This window comes from Lathamus discolor, chromosome 1 (genome assembly GCF_037157495.1).
Source record: "Lathamus discolor isolate bLatDis1 chromosome 1, bLatDis1.hap1, whole genome shotgun sequence".
Taxonomy (NCBI): domain Eukaryota; kingdom Metazoa; phylum Chordata; class Aves; order Psittaciformes; family Psittacidae; genus Lathamus; species Lathamus discolor.
In genome coordinates, this window is record NC_088884.1 from 110,595,798 (window position 1) to 110,610,352 (window position 14,555).

The window sequence follows — 14,555 nt, forward strand, 5'->3', positions numbered from 1 at the left end:
GCTTATTTAGAATCAGCTGCACACACGAAGCCTGACGCTGAACTGCAGTGGAACAAGTACTGAGCCTGAAGAATCTTGATTATACTCAGTGACATGACTTTCTGGTTTGACTTCACTCTCAGGTGTATTTAAAAGTTGACTTACATAATCAGTTATTTACTTACGTAATACTAGTCCTCCCCCTTGAAGGTAAGCAGATGTCTCACTGAAAGCAGTGACTGCTTTGAGGGTAACTGCTTGGAAACGACTGGAAACTTTACAGTTATGAGCCTTATAAAAAAGGTTAAGCTACCTTAAATCTTAATGACAAACATCCAAGATAAGCAAATGAAGTCACACTGTATGTAATGAGGAGTGAAAGTGACATATCCTGAGGGCAGATGATTAACAGCTCAGAAATTTGATTAAGTATGTGAACAGTACTATGGACTTCACAACTATGGGAATAACATTTCTCACTGACAACTATTATACAAATGAAAACAGTGCTTTAAATACATATTGCTTGCAAAAAGGACATTTATGGAGATTTAGAGAGGTATTTCCTTCCCCAAAATGCAGTACTTCAGTGAAATGTGATACTAACATTCAATCTTTTAAAATTAAGACAAAGGAAGTTAAAGCCTCGCCTCTCACACAAAAAAAAAAAAAAAAAGCAGCTTCAGAAGTTTCCTTGGCTATGGATAACAGTATGTCATCTGGATACAGTACAAGTTCATGGAAAATCTGAGGCTTCTTGTCCCTCATATTGAAAATAAACCAAAATAAAACATTATCAAATAGTGAAAAATAAAGCTGAAACTATATGGTCATGGCATCTCAAGCCTGGTCAAGCACACACACAAAAAAAAGCCTTCAGAAATTGCATTGAATAATTTTGTAGAAAATAAGTTTTATTTGGCTCCTTTCATACACTTTTTCAAAAAGAAATGCACATTCATACAGTTTGCCTTTCCCAGTGCATGTCTGGATTTGCTCACATATAGCCATTAATATCAAGGCAAAAGGTGCCTTTGATATCATTTCAGACACATTGTACTTTGACTGTAAAGCACCCGAAGTTACTAATTTTCTAATTATAACTTGGAAAGAAATGTTTCTAGTGTTTCTTCTGCAATTCACACATATAAGTGTTTCACACAGGGAACAGGAGACAGACTTGCAACAAAGAACTGTCAAGCCAATGGCTAACACTCATTTCAAGTGGAGCTAGAGACAGGTTCTCTATTTCATACTGAGTTGGGATATAAAAGAAAAACCCAGCTAGGTAACTTGCTCTTTTCAAAAGCTCTGAAACAGAATGGTAATACATTGCTTCAAAGCTACAAATCAGCCACTGGTAGTGAGAGTTTATTTGCAGAGAAAGCACTCTTTCCCTAGTTGTTCCTCATGGATAGGTTTCTTTCCTGTTGATGGTGACTGCGGAGTTTGCCTTTTGGTGCTTCTTCTTAAACACTTCCTGAAGAGGAGTAAATTCAGCTCAAAACTTTCATACAGCACAAGAAGTACTAACCCATCAAGTAGCCCCTATAGAAAAAAAAGTTAGAAACCAAGTTAGCAAGCACAAGCAGCACTCCTCAAAAACTGAGAAAACAAAAACTTCAGACTGCCATAAACTCTGCTGATCAAGGCTAGTTGAAATAGTAAGTCCCGTCCAAAGTACAAACTAGACAGCTTAACCACATGCTTCTTCTTCAGCTGATTTTCTTCAATGATCACTGAAAACAGATTAGCCTATTCTCAAACCAGCTTTGGTAATTGGAATTTTTGAAGCCCAGGTTACACCCTATAAACTGTTCTTTATTTGCACCCACTGCACAAACTACCAACATTCAGATAATCAGTATAACCCCATATTTTCTGACACTCAAGACAACTCTGGTCTCTCTCTTCTATTTCTCTGAAGCCCTGTTTCTTTAATGAGTTTAAGAAAGCGAACTGTTAAGACACATGCGTACTCAATGCAACAAGAAAATACAGAACAGGTCTCTATCCAGCAACCTGCCACTAGGGAACCCATCACTCCTATATTCCAAAACAGAATTTTTAACTACACTCCAAAGTTTAAAAAAAAAATATATTTAAGAAATGAAAATCACTGTAATTGTTAAGCCATGGAGCTACTCCAAAAATGAACTACCAGTTAATCAGGTTTCAGCTATACTTACATAAAATAGATGGACTGAGGAATAAAAAGGGTGGGAAGGGCAAACTGAAAATCCTGCATTTGGATTTGGCAATGCCCAGGAGCTCCAGAGATTTCCTTTTTGATGTGTGAATACAGATGTACTAAAATGCCACATATATTGTATGCTTCAATGTTACATTCAGTTTTCGAGCAACAAAAAAACCTGAAACATCACCTTCACTATAGGACTGCTTTGGATGACTCTTGAATACTTGTTACTGCTACCATCAGTTCTTCTAGTTATGATCTTTCATGTGCATTATCACTACAAGGAACTCACTTGCCTTCCTTCAAGTTCTTCAACACTTGCTTTTTCCTCAAAGCCCTACCTTGTCATTACTTTTACCAGACCAGTATATACCCGTTCTACCTTTTAATTTATTGTAAGTAAGTCAGACTCACTAATCGTATCTTCTGACATACCAGGAACTGCCACCTTTCTTAAACCAGAGCACAATCATACAGTAGCCAGCTCCAAAGAGCCTCAAGGCAGATTATTCTAAAAAAGCATTGAAAAAAGCAACTTATAGCCAACCTGCAGATCTTTAGCATTCCTCATTTTATTTTCCGTTACTCTTATAGTTAACATAGGCACATAAAGAAGAAAAGCTGAAAGACTATTAAATCACTTACGGTAATTTCATTCTCATGAAAACTCTGGCCATGAAGAAGCTCAAGAGCACACTGACAAATCCGATAAAGAGCAAAAGAAACCTATTCAGCTTGGGGATATTTGGTGCATTGGATCGATCCAGAATGATGAATCCTATGCCACCCATTGTGAAGAGGAAGCTGGATGCAAGCCCTTCCATAATATATTGTCCATTTACTCTAAAAAAAAAAAAAAAAAAAAAAAGAGAGAGGTGGGGGGAAAAGAGGGCACAGGAAGAGGAGTCAGAAAAAATAAAGCAAAAAGATTAGTTCCAAAGCCCATCTACTCAACCTACTTTAGCTGTACAAATACACATACACAGGATGATTAACTTTGATGGCTGACTTTCTAACAAAAAGTAGGTACGGAAACTGACACTATGCAATTACATCAAGGCTTTGACATGCAATTTATCTCCAGAAGTGATAGTGTGCAAGGTGATCAGTTGAGCATGCTAGTGGTTTTATACATAACAGTGTATGCTAATGGCTATCACACAAGCTCATCAGTTTTTGGAAATATCTAGTCTAAGGTAGAACCTGGTTTCACGGTCTCAAGGCACGAAACCACAACCCCTGGGCCACTGAGTTTTCCAAGTCTTATTTCCATCCCAATGTTTAGGCAGCACAGCCTGAATCCTCATCTCAGTACAAATCCCACTCAAAGCACTATATTAACATATGAAGCACATCTACTGACTCCAGCACACAGCAAAAGCAGTTCCTGCCTGCAGCAATTTTTGCTACCTGCTCACTAGGTGTACATATATTGATTGTGGAGACCCAGCCTGAAAGTGCCCCAGCTCTCTGTCAATCCACAAGACCAGATTTCCTTCTTCTAAAGTTCAGATGGAAAGAAGGGAAGCAGAGATGAAGAATTAATATTGCACCTGGATCACGAGCCTCCAGCTTCCCAGTCACTGAACCCTTTTCCTATCCTTGTAATTAGCAATACTAACAATCTCATTAAATTGCTTTGGATGAAGCTACTGTAGATGCCAATAAATTATTATGGTATATCATTATCATCTCATATCCTGAAAACAATCACATCTTCGTGTTGTTTCCACTGACTTGTACTGAAGTGCTATCAACTCAGTGCAGCAGCCCAATTCATCTACACTGCAACAAACCAAGCCAGCCTGAGACATAATACTACATCTAGTCCAAGTCAGAATCTGTACATGTGGAATATCACAGACCTCACAGATTCAAAGAACATTTTTTGTATTTAACAAAAAGCATTACTTGTTCACACACACATTAAAAACAGTTACAAATGTAGATTTAAACCTTCTCAGACCAACTGGTTACTATATTTGCAGTAACAGAAGTAAAAGGCTCAAAGGCGACACTTGTTAGGCATTTGTAACTATGTTCCCCACCCTCAGACGCAAAAGTTTTAATTACACTAGAGTTTAAAAGGCCAGAACCTGAAAATTCACAAACATTACGTAAACTGTTATGAAATACGATCAAATGCATCCTCATCCACTATGAAACTCAACTTTAATAGCAAGGGTTTGGAAGAAAAATAAGCACTGACAGAAGTACAGACTGTCCATTTCATTTGTAGAAGTTTTAGAAGGGCTGAGGTTTTCTATTTCCATTGATGTTGATAGTTTTTTTTTGTAATATTTGCAAACTAAGGACTGATATAAAACAGATCCTGCCTCACACAGAGGTCCAAAACAAAAACCCCGTAGAAGCAGAGCTCCGCAAGACAGGTTTATTCCCTTGTGCTTAGGCCTTTACAGCACCTCTCCTGCTGAGGCAGAGCTCTGCTCCTACCCTCTTACCTGTAGGCCAAGAAGGCCACCGGCCTCTGGTGCCCGTGTTCATCTGTCATCGACCCCACGCTGGGAGGTTCCACAATTACATCATAGATAATCCCTGTGGAGAGAAAGGCAAGCGACACTTCTGACTCGTGAACAGCGAGCACTACCCCAGCACCCTAGGGATGCTCGGGCTTGGACCAGGTTCCTCTTTTATCATCGACCTGGAGCCGGGCAAGGGGGAACTCTGCTGCCCCGGGGCAGGAGCCAGCAGCCCGCCCCGCCCCGCCCCGCCACAACAGCCCCACCGGTCCCGGCCTCACCTCCGGTAATGAGGAAGTAGGACACCACCACCAGCGCGTAAACGGTCATAGCCGAGGGCATGTGCACCCAGCTCGGCCGCTTCAGCTTGATGTTAGGACACTCGAGCACGGCGAAGGGCAGGCGGAACAGCGTCTCCATGGCGGCGGAGCGGCCCCGCGGACGGCCACGGCCACGCTACTCCCTGCCCTGCCCGGCTCGTCCCGCCGCGGCCGCCGTCCACCAGCGGACACGAAGGCGGAAACGGAAATCGGCTGCCGAGTCCTGACAGGGGTAAATTAGCAAGTTTTTAAAAAGCCAGTCTAAACGAAACACCCAAAAGCTACTCCCGGAACGGAATGCCAGACATAAAGCACAGACTTTTTATTTTCGCTGCTCAAAACCACCTGGAAACTCGACCGCTTATGGGAGGCTCTACCCCATCTTACCCACCTGCCAGGACCCAGCAGCCCTGACGTGTCGGTGCTGGGTAACGGCGAGGCGCTTGGGGCGGGGCCAGAGCCAGCCACGTGTCCGCTGCGGCCGGGTCCTGTCGCGCCGAGCAGGTGGCGTGTGCACGCCTGGGTGCTCGCCGCCAGCCCCACTATGGAAGGCTCCTATGGGCCGGTGCAATAGCAGCCCCGCAGCCACCGCCAAGGGCAGGGAGCGCTCTTTGAGCGAAGCATCCCCGAGCATCGCGGCAGTTTCCTGGCAAGGGGGAGTAAAAGCCACGTCCCGCTCATCAGCTTGCACTGCCGGGCTGGGGAGACACAAGTCCGAAGGAAAGATCGGTAGCGCGGCTCACCCGATTCCATGGGTTTGCAGGGGCGCAGGGCCGTGATACCCCTTGGCTGCACCGTGGGATGTGGACCCCGTTGTCGTGGTGTAAGCCCAGCCGGCAACCCAGAACCACGCAGCTGCTCGCTCACTCCCCCCTCCAGCCTGTTCCTCCCCTCATTCCCGGAGGGATGGCAAGGAGAATCGAAAGAATGTAACTCCCATGGGTTGAGATAAGAACAGTCCGGTAACTACGGTATAACACAAACCACTACTGCTACCACCAATAATAATAATGATAAGGGAAATAACAAGGGGAGAGAATACAACCACTCACCACCCGCAGACCGATACCCAGCCTGACCCGAGCCAGGGATCTAGCTCCTCCGGGTTAGCTACCCCCAATTTATGTACTGGGCGTGATGCGCTGTGGATGGCATACCTCTTTGGCTAGTTTGGGTCAGGTGTCCTGTCTCTGCTTCCTCCTGGCTTCTCCTCCTCCTTGGCAGAGCATGAGACTCACAAAGCCCTTAGAGTAAACATTACTGAGCAGCAACTAAGAACATTGGTGTTATCAGCGTTGTTCTCAGGCTGAAAGTCAAAACCACAGCACTGCACCAGCTACTAAGGAGAAAAATGACTGCTACTGCTGAACCCAGGACATGCATCCTGTCCCAGCCACACACTGGGACTATGGCGGGGGGGGGGGGATAAAGTGCATTAAACCAGCCCAGCAGCTGCCGAGAGCAAGCAAGGTACCTGTCTGTACCCTGATCGTCTTATTCCTGTAAGGGTACTTACAGGAGTGTTCTGGGTTGCCGGCTGGGCTGAAACCACAACAGTTCTAATGGATCATTTCCAGTCTGAGCCCTCCTCTTTGGAAGAATCTCCCACTCAGCGTCATTATCCTGTGAAAAGATGTTTATGACACTTCTCCCAATTATTCTAAAGTATTCTCCCTCCACTGTGCCTCTTTTCCAAAAGCCCCAAGGAAAACACTAATCTCCCAGCTTTTCATGTAAAACAGGAGCACTTCTGGGGCAGATTAGCTACGCCTGCCCTACTTGCTACTTCTGCTTTAAAAACATTTTTCCAGCACACCAAAGTATTGACTTTGGTACTGGCAGAGTAAGGCAGCAACCAATAAAATTCTAACTTTATAAACTAACTATAGTAAACACACCTAAAAAAGTCAGGGTACTAATGTTAGTCCTAAAACCTTTTAATCAGCTACAGCCTTTGGAACAAGTTTTGGCATAACCCAAGCTGAGGAGAAAGAAACATTTCATATTTAAAGCTACATTAGCTGGGGGCAACGCTTACCTATTTTGAGAATATTGACAATTATTTTAATGCCTTGGGACTGTGAATCCATTCTTGGGGAGGTACAGCTCCTTTCACCATGCACAGCATTAAGCTAGTTACCCTGGACATCAGCCACCTCCTGCCACTGAACCCAGGGGACACCAGCACCACAGCTGTGAGTTTGCAGGCAGGTAACCCTGAGTACCAGCTCACTGCCATCACAGGGCAGGCCTTTTCCTGCTATCTGTTTCCTGGCTGACTGTAAAGACTGACAAGCTTCAGGGCTAGGCATGGTGTGGAGACAGCACATCCAGAGGAGGAATGTGCACACATCCCTAGGAATCACAGCCTGAGCAGATCCACAAGTGATCCTCAAAACCTCTCCAAATGGCATCCTCACTGCTCCCAGTAAGTCTGTGTGCTCAGTAATTATTTCTCCTCCTTCCTTATTATAGCAGTGGAGCTGAAAGCTCACTACTTTTTGACAAAAGAGTTACTAGTAAAAATAGATACCCACTTCTTACCAGACACTAAGACTGGTTCCAAAATTCAGAGCTGGCGTGAGGAATACCACTGCACCTGCAGTTAGTGCAAAAATAATCCAAAGCACTCTTGGATAGCATTAAAGGCACATTTACAGTTCTTCCTACAGAACAGAATGAAGCCAATGACAGTCTGTTCTAGCTGTGCTCTGGAGCTCTTCTTGAATCATACATCCAACTGCTGGAAGCACCTAATGAACAAAGAGAATAAACACAACAGGCACAGCGTTCTTTCAGGAGACCCAGATGCAGCAGTATACAGCTGCCTGGTAAATACAGAACTGGCTTTGAGAAGTCAAGCAAGCTGTTCCTCCCACCCTGACTTGAGTAACTAACTAGCACATGCTTCTGAAAAAAAGTAACTACCTTACACCTATACTAGCTCTGTTCTTCATCTGACAAGCTCTCTTCCAGTCCATAGTTTTTAAGTCTTCTTTTGTTTGCTTTTCTTTTTCAGATTACTCAGTTTCTTCTAAGTGATGTCCTCTGATGATTTCATACAACTGCACTGCTCAAAGTTACTCCAGTCTCTCTACAGGATTGTGAGACGAGCTGAGAGTCCTTTTTAACCAGAACTCCTACCTGCTTGATCTCCCAGTCAGCACACAGCACAGAATCCTGACTTCCAGGATTTGCTGCACTAAACCCCAGGTTCTGCATTATACAAGCTGCAAGAGGCAGCTCCTACCAGCTTTGTCTAGTACATGGAATGACTGGACACAAGAAAAGTGGAGCTTTCATTTATTGGGCTGAAACTGCAAAAAGATTCACTTTGACTTCTGGCTCTGTGCCTGTGCCTTCAACACTTTCACAACGATCTTCTGCTCCTCAATAAGAAAAGCTCTTTTGATTCTGGAAAGGAGAAAAAAAAACAGTAAAACTTTGGGACATGTATCTACTGAAGTGAAAACACAAAAAACAAAGTTATAATTAGTTCTGGTGTCTCCAACATTAATTACACATGGTGTTAGTTCCAAAAGTACATGAAAAGCAAAACCATCAATGTGCTTTGCCAGTATCAAGAGACAGGGACAGTGAACAAATGCATGAACACAGCAATCTGGGGAAGAAGGCCTAGTGCACCTGCAAACTTACTGTGAGTGGCCTGTAGGCAACCAAGGTAATACCTGACGGCTGAACCCTGGAAAAACTCCCACCTCCACTAACTTCAAAGGCAAAATCGAAACTCCCCACTCACAAATTTAGACATTCTTAAAGTCAGAACTGGTGTGACCAGTCGCAGTCAGCTCTCTTCCTTGGAACTACAGAAAACTTTATGTGAGTCCAGTTACCAAAACAGACAGTTTCTCTCTCAGGACTAAAGCTCCCATGCACATAAAACTCTGGCAGGGCAAGCCATGCCTGAAGACAGTTGTCTGTGAAAGACATGCAAGGCTACCATGCAGATGGACGCGACAGCACTTATACATCAACAGCCCACCTGATAGCTTTAAAAGCACAAACACACAATTTCAATGCTGTTCCATGTGCATTCGGTATATATGGCTACTTCTGCAGCACACAAAACCTACCAAAGGTGTCTAAACAGATGCAGAATAGAGTGCAGTTTAGGCAGAATAAGAATAAAGCATACCCATGTACTAAAAAGAACCTACCAAGCTCATAAAGTGTTTGGAAAAACATGCAGAAAAAAGACTGTCTTCTAAGACAGAGAAGTTACACTACAGATCTGCAGCTGTAACAACCAGTCTCCAGTGGCATCTAACACGATTCAACTTAGAACTCACACAAGAAAAACGAGTGCTGGAAAGATTTTTACTACAGATGAAAGAACTGGCATTAGATTGCTGGCTCCAGAGATATGCTTTGATTACCATTTTCAGGGATGTCATTCTTTGTAATACATGTTTTTCCTCAAACTTGCCAAGTAAGTATAGGATGTATAGTTGTTACATAATAAAACTGAATTTGGTGACATCCAGCAAAGTCCATCTTAAAGCTTAACCACATAAAGATGCTTATGTGCAACCAATTTATAGCTCTGAATCCCAAACTGCATAAAGAAGCCAGAAGCCTAACTGATCTTACACTAGTATCTTTGCAGAATACAGAAGAGCAGGCCAACAGAAAAATCTTTACTATGTGGAGTCAACATAAAATATAAAAATCCAGGATAAGCAGACTGTTTCGCACCAAAGCAACAGTGCACTAAAAAATAACGGATAACAAATTTGCTACAAAGAAGCTCCACATGCAGGAATTAGTTCAAATCAGAGGGACAAAACTGCATGCATCACTACTAACGTGCTTCGTGCCTGACCCTCTCATTTTACTATACCAAAGCCAGACCAGTGTTTTCAAAGTTTTGGTCCACACTAAGAAAATACACGAGATGTAAAATGTCATGTAAAGTACAAGAATAAAGCTGTCTTTCTGTAAGCTTACCTGTCGCGGACACACTTGGCACACATGGAACCACCATAGGCCCTGCTAACATGCTTCTTCGTTTTTGACAGCCTCATAAGAACTTTAGGACGCACAGCACGAACCTACAAAAATAAAAAATGAGATGTGTATCATAAGAGAGTACTTTTGGGTAACAGCCATATCAAGAAAATAATTTAAAATAGCAGCAACACCTGAAGTTGACTATTCAAGATGCAAAAGAGTGACTGAAATCGCGGCTTGTGAAGATGTGCCATCTTCAGTAGTCCTAAGCTGATCTTTTCATTCTACCCCAGGATTTCACCCATAGACTCACTAAAAAATGATTAAAAAAGAAAAGACTGTTTTCCCAAGGGTAGGAACTGCTCAAATATTGACATTACTCAAGCATTCACTGTTAAGAGCAACAGCATTACATCAAGAAAAGTTTGGAGAAAGACATAATTTTAAAAACATTCATTCCTTTTCCCTAAAACTGAAAGCCAACCTAACAAGTCCAACCTAAAGACTTCTAAACCTGCTACAGAATCACCTCAAAGAAAATTTCAGCCAGTTATGTCTTATAAAAAAGAACAGAGTTCAGATATAACAGCAATGAGAACCACAAACAAAAGTGGTTTCTGTGGAAGAACTTAAAAAAAGGCACTTACTCTTTTAGCTTTCAAAGCTTATTTTACCCGTTAAGTTTTATAATGTTTGGATAAAAATATTTTAAGAAAGCTTTTCCAACAACGATTAATCAACAAACAGACATACTATATTACATACAAAGGCCCTCTGTAGGGAAAAATCCCCCATTAAGTCATATGCCAGCAAGGCTAAGACTTACACCACGAAGCCTTCCTGGGCAGATACCACATGCTGACTTAGGAGCCTTCCCCACTTTCTTGGTGTAAAGGTAAACAATCCTGTTCCCGGGTGTTCGGGACCTAAATATGGCAGAAAAACACTCAGTTAACATAACAATCAAAACTGAAACTTGGCTTTCTCAAAAGGCAGGTTAGGTTTTCATCAAAACTATGTCTTACTTACAGTCTAGTCTTGTTGGAAGCTGTGTTGTAGGACAACCTACGGCGGTAAGTCAGGCGCTGAACCATTTTTTACACCTGTATGAGTCAAAAAATAAAGCAGTACTACTTTAAAGGCACGACATCCATATGGAAGTTCACATATCACAGCATCACCTGCACTGAAGCACTGAGCAAGATCTGAACCAGCAGTTGCCGATTCTGTATTAAAACAATTAAGGCATTTACTCATCAATGACAGCTGACAAAACTACACTAAAAACCAACAAAACAGGATGGCAGATAGAACGTGATTTGCAATGAAGATTCATGTGAACTAATCTGAACGCAGTTCAACATCTTGATCTTGCCTGTATGATGTCACGTTCCCTTAGAAAACTGCTTAAAGCTTTAGCAGCTGTGTATTATCAACACAAGCTCCGCTGGCAAGACTGAAAGCCGAGATAAAACAAACGCTACCTTTTCCTACCTTATCTGACACGAAGCTGTATTAAACACACTCCAGACCCAGGCCAGAACCTTCCTTGGGCCGAGCACAACGCGATGAGGGCAGCGAAACCCTCAGAACCCCGCTCCTACGGCGGCTCAAGGGAACAAGGCCCCGGCAGCCCTAACCCCCGCTGCCGAGCCTGCCACTCCTTGGGCGCCGGACTGGGGGGAGGCTCGGCTCAGCGCCGCAGCACCGGCTCGCTGCGGCCCGGGAGACGCGGGCTTCTCTCGGAAGCCCCTCGGCGAAGGTACGGCCTCCCTGCCGTACAGCTCTGGCCCCGCCGCCGGCCCAAGCGAGGGCCGCGGTGCCGCCGACCCTTCGCCACAACCCCCGGGGCCTTCGGTCACTCCCCACCGCCCGCCGAGCCGCGGATGGGGGTGGATGAATGCCCACAGACCTACGGTACAACCCGCCATACCTGGTGCCGCCGGACCCGGAAGAGGAAGCCGACGTGGGCGGGTCAACATTGAAATAGTGGCGCTCTGAAACCCGGAAGGAATACTGGCGCATGCGTGCTGTGGCTCGTGTTGGCCTCGGGTGTATAGGTGCCACCATGTTGTACGGAAGCGGAGGAGTGAGGGTAGTGCCATGTTGTACGTCTGGGGCCGGGAGGCGCCGCTCAGCGGCAGGAGAGGGAAACAGCCGGCAGCGCGGCCGGCGGAGCTGGTGAGGCAGTATGAGAGGATGTGGTAAATTAAAGCACCACAGAATCCTCCCTGCCGCCAATCGCAGAATGGTTCAGGAGGGACCTTAAAGATCACGCAGTTCCAACCCCCCGGCCACGGGCAGGGACACCTTCCACTAGACAAGGTTGCTCAAACCTGGCCTTGAACACTGCCAGGGACGGGGCAGCCACAGCTCCTCTGGACAGCCTGTGCCAGTGCCTCACCAACCATGCAGTGAAGAATTTTTTCCTAGTGTCTAATCTAAATCTCCCCTCTGTCAGTTTAAAGCCATTCCCCTTGTCCTAGTACTACATGCTGTTGTAAAAAGTCCCTTACCAGATTTCTTGTAGTCCACCTTTAGGCACTGGAAGCTGCTCTAAGTTCTACCCAGAAAACTTACAGCTTCTCCTGGCTGAGCAAGCCCAGCTCTCTCAACCTGTCTTCATAGGAGAGGTGCCTCAGCAATCTGGTCGTCTCCGTGGCCCTCCTCTGGACTCGGTCAAGCAGGACCATGTCCTTTTTATGCTTGATTTCTCCACTTTACCCCGGGATCCTGTGCACATGCTCTCTTTCTTTCTCCCCCTCTTTTTTGTTTGTTTTTTGTTTTGGGGGGTTTTGTTTTTTTTTTTTGTTGTTTTTTTTTTTTTTTTGTATGCTTCACTGAAAAACTATTTTTCTAAAACATTAGCTTCTTTTCTCAGAAAGAACATTTTGTTCTTTGTTATGATAGTTATGTGCTTGAAGGCCCATAAGCCATTTCTCAGACTGCTGCTCTCAGTTCTAAATTACAAGTCACTCATACATGGGCTTGCATGCCAAGCTGGCAGATAACACACATGGGCAGGCACTCGAGCAGGAACATAAAGATGTATAAATGTTTCTCTGCTGGTCAGATCCACCTGACCCAAAATCCTATTTCCAAGCCATAAGTACCTAGGAGAAGCATAGGGGAAACACGACAAGGCTAGTTGATCTTTCCCTTAATACACCCCCACTACATTCAGCAGTTGGCATCTTGCAAGCTTGCTGAGCTGGGTCGTGTTCTCTGGCTATTGTATTTAATGGCTTCTGGTAGATCCCTGAGAAAAGAAAGGAACAGAAATGGCAAGAGCTAAGGGAGTGTAAGGTGGTTTAGTCAGCAGCCAGAAACAGTATTCCAGTGGTGCCAGACCTGCCAAGTCTGCAGTTATTAAAACATAAACACAAAGAGCTTCTCCGATTGACCCCTTGCAATTTCATTAAGCACTGCTTTCACAGGAAGGAAAGGAGGAACACTCTCTGGAAGGAGCCGCACTGAATTACACGTCTTCTCCAAGACGTTTTTTTCAGCTCCCAGCCGCACATGCAGGTCCCTGACAAACTGACAAGCACATTGACAAGCAGAGCTGGCCTCTGTGTTCTGAAATGGGTGGCTGGATGGTGATAGGAAGTCCCCCACCATCCATCTGTGGCCTCCCTAATGGATCCTGCCACATGGCACTGACACATCAAAGACTGAGAGATTTTAAAGCACAAGTTTCCATCCCTTCTGTTCCCCAGTTCCTGCTGCTGGTGGTGGTCCCACTCTGCCACACAAAGCCCATTTCCTCCTTCTCACAGTATGGGTGAACACGTTGTGGCTGCTGCTGCAACTGATGGTGACTTGCACGGGCAAAATCTTCATACAGTATCAATTGGAAATCACCCTCTGTGAGAGATACTGGACCAGGCCCACTCTCTTTAAGACCTGAAATGCTCCTTTGCTCCCCTGGCCTAAGCAATGTTCTACAAAGATAACCAGGGACCTAAGTATTAAATATGTAGGATGCTGCTGCCGTCGTTAGCAGCTTCAGCTTTGCTTTTGGAGAGTAGCGGGTGCTCAGAGAGCTTTGATGTGTGCTCCTGGCCTTATTTACTGGTTTGAAAGTTCATTGTACTGCATCGTCTCTGTTTTCAATCTATAATTATTATTTTGGTTAATTATTGAGTCTTTTTAAGTGCAAATTATGGACACCAGAATTTTTCTAATTCATGAAAGAAGAGAAAATATGTATGAACTAGATTTTAGGGTACATTAAAAATAGGAGCGTATTTCAGATGACAAGTATACTTCAGAGCAATTAGAGTATTTAATATGAACTTTCTAGGCCCAGGACCCTGAAGGGAATAAGAAAGCCAATTAAATCAGATTAAATAATCATGCCTAAATATAAAAGTATAACAGAATCCAATTGTTAAATAACAACATTATTAAATTATGATGGAATAGTTTTGTTTAGATGTTGTCAGTGCAACAGGTAACTATTTTATTATTGAACAACAGTAATGATACTTCTCAAACCTACCTAATTTGGGCTCTAAACTCAACTGGTGTAAATTTAGGAGCTGTCACTTAAATTCCAGCAGATTGCTTCTGCTGATGCACTGGCCTAGTTTTTTAAACATTTTC

At 44.0% G+C, this 14,555-nt stretch overlaps 2 protein-coding genes and 1 long non-coding RNA gene across 4 annotated transcripts; all 3 read right to left on the minus strand.

The window, feature by feature from the left end:
* Positions 1 to 872: 872 nt before the first annotated feature.
* Positions 873 to 5,195, minus strand: OSTC (oligosaccharyltransferase complex non-catalytic subunit). The gene is made up of 4 exons (XM_065690401.1): positions 4,938 to 5,195; positions 4,639 to 4,732; positions 2,822 to 3,019; positions 873 to 1,527 (listed from the first exon to the last, which is right to left on the minus strand). The coding sequence occupies exons 1-4, from the start codon at positions 5,074 to 5,076 to the stop codon at positions 1,509 to 1,511; spliced, it is 450 nt and encodes a 149-aa protein (XP_065546473.1). The 5' UTR covers positions 5,077 to 5,195; the 3' UTR covers positions 873 to 1,508.
* Positions 5,196 to 5,442: 247 nt separating this feature from the next.
* On the minus strand, positions 5,443 to 6,576 carry LOC136019832 (uncharacterized). Its single transcript, XR_010615078.1, has 3 exons — positions 6,493 to 6,576; positions 6,134 to 6,220; positions 5,443 to 5,674 (listed from the first exon to the last, which is right to left on the minus strand). It is a non-coding gene; the product is annotated as an uncharacterized LOC136019832 (long non-coding RNA).
* Positions 6,577 to 8,262: 1,686 nt separating this feature from the next.
* Positions 8,263 to 11,904, minus strand: RPL34 (ribosomal protein L34). 2 transcript variants are annotated; one of them, XM_065690424.1, is made up of 5 exons: positions 11,881 to 11,904; positions 10,977 to 11,050; positions 10,774 to 10,873; positions 9,945 to 10,048; positions 8,263 to 8,390 (listed from the first exon to the last, which is right to left on the minus strand). In XM_065690424.1, exons 2-5 carry the CDS (start codon positions 11,039 to 11,041, stop codon positions 8,306 to 8,308), a joined length of 354 nt encoding a protein of 117 aa, XP_065546496.1. In that variant the 5' UTR covers positions 11,042 to 11,050; positions 11,881 to 11,904; the 3' UTR covers positions 8,263 to 8,305. The 2 variants fall into 2 exon arrangements, with proteins under 2 accessions (XP_065546496.1, XP_065546492.1); XM_065690420.1 differs by lacking the exon at positions 11,881 to 11,904 and adding an exon at positions 11,766 to 11,776 and having other exon boundaries at positions 10,977 to 11,052.
* Positions 11,905 to 14,555: the final 2,651 nt, after the last annotated feature.

What these genes read in the sequence shown, in the direction of transcription:
- OSTC (XM_065690401.1), bottom strand. Translation starts at nt 5,076, where the DNA reads ATGGAGACGCTGTTCCGCCTGCCCTTCGCCGTGCTCGAGTGTCCTAAC. An exon ending in CTACTTCCTCATTACCGGAG is followed by an intron (nt 4,733 to 4,937) that starts GTGAGGCCGGGA and finishes TTCTCTCCACAG; the next exon opens with GGATTATCTATGATGTAATT. An exon ending in GTGGCCTTCTTGGCCTACAG is followed by an intron (nt 3,020 to 4,638) that starts GTAAGAGGGTAG and finishes TTTTTTTTTTAG; the next exon opens with AGTAAATGGACAATATATTA.
- RPL34 (XM_065690424.1), bottom strand. Translation starts at nt 11,041, where the DNA reads ATGGTTCAGCGCCTGACTTACCGCCGTAGGTTGTCCTACAACACAGCT. An exon ending in GCTTCCAACAAGACTAGACT is followed by an intron (nt 10,874 to 10,976) that starts GTAAGTAAGACA and finishes TGCCATATTTAG; the next exon opens with GTCCCGAACACCCGGGAACA. An exon ending in GCCCAGGAAGGCTTCGTGGT is followed by an intron (nt 10,049 to 10,773) that starts GTAAGTCTTAGC and finishes TTATTTTTGTAG; the next exon opens with GTTCGTGCTGTGCGTCCTAA.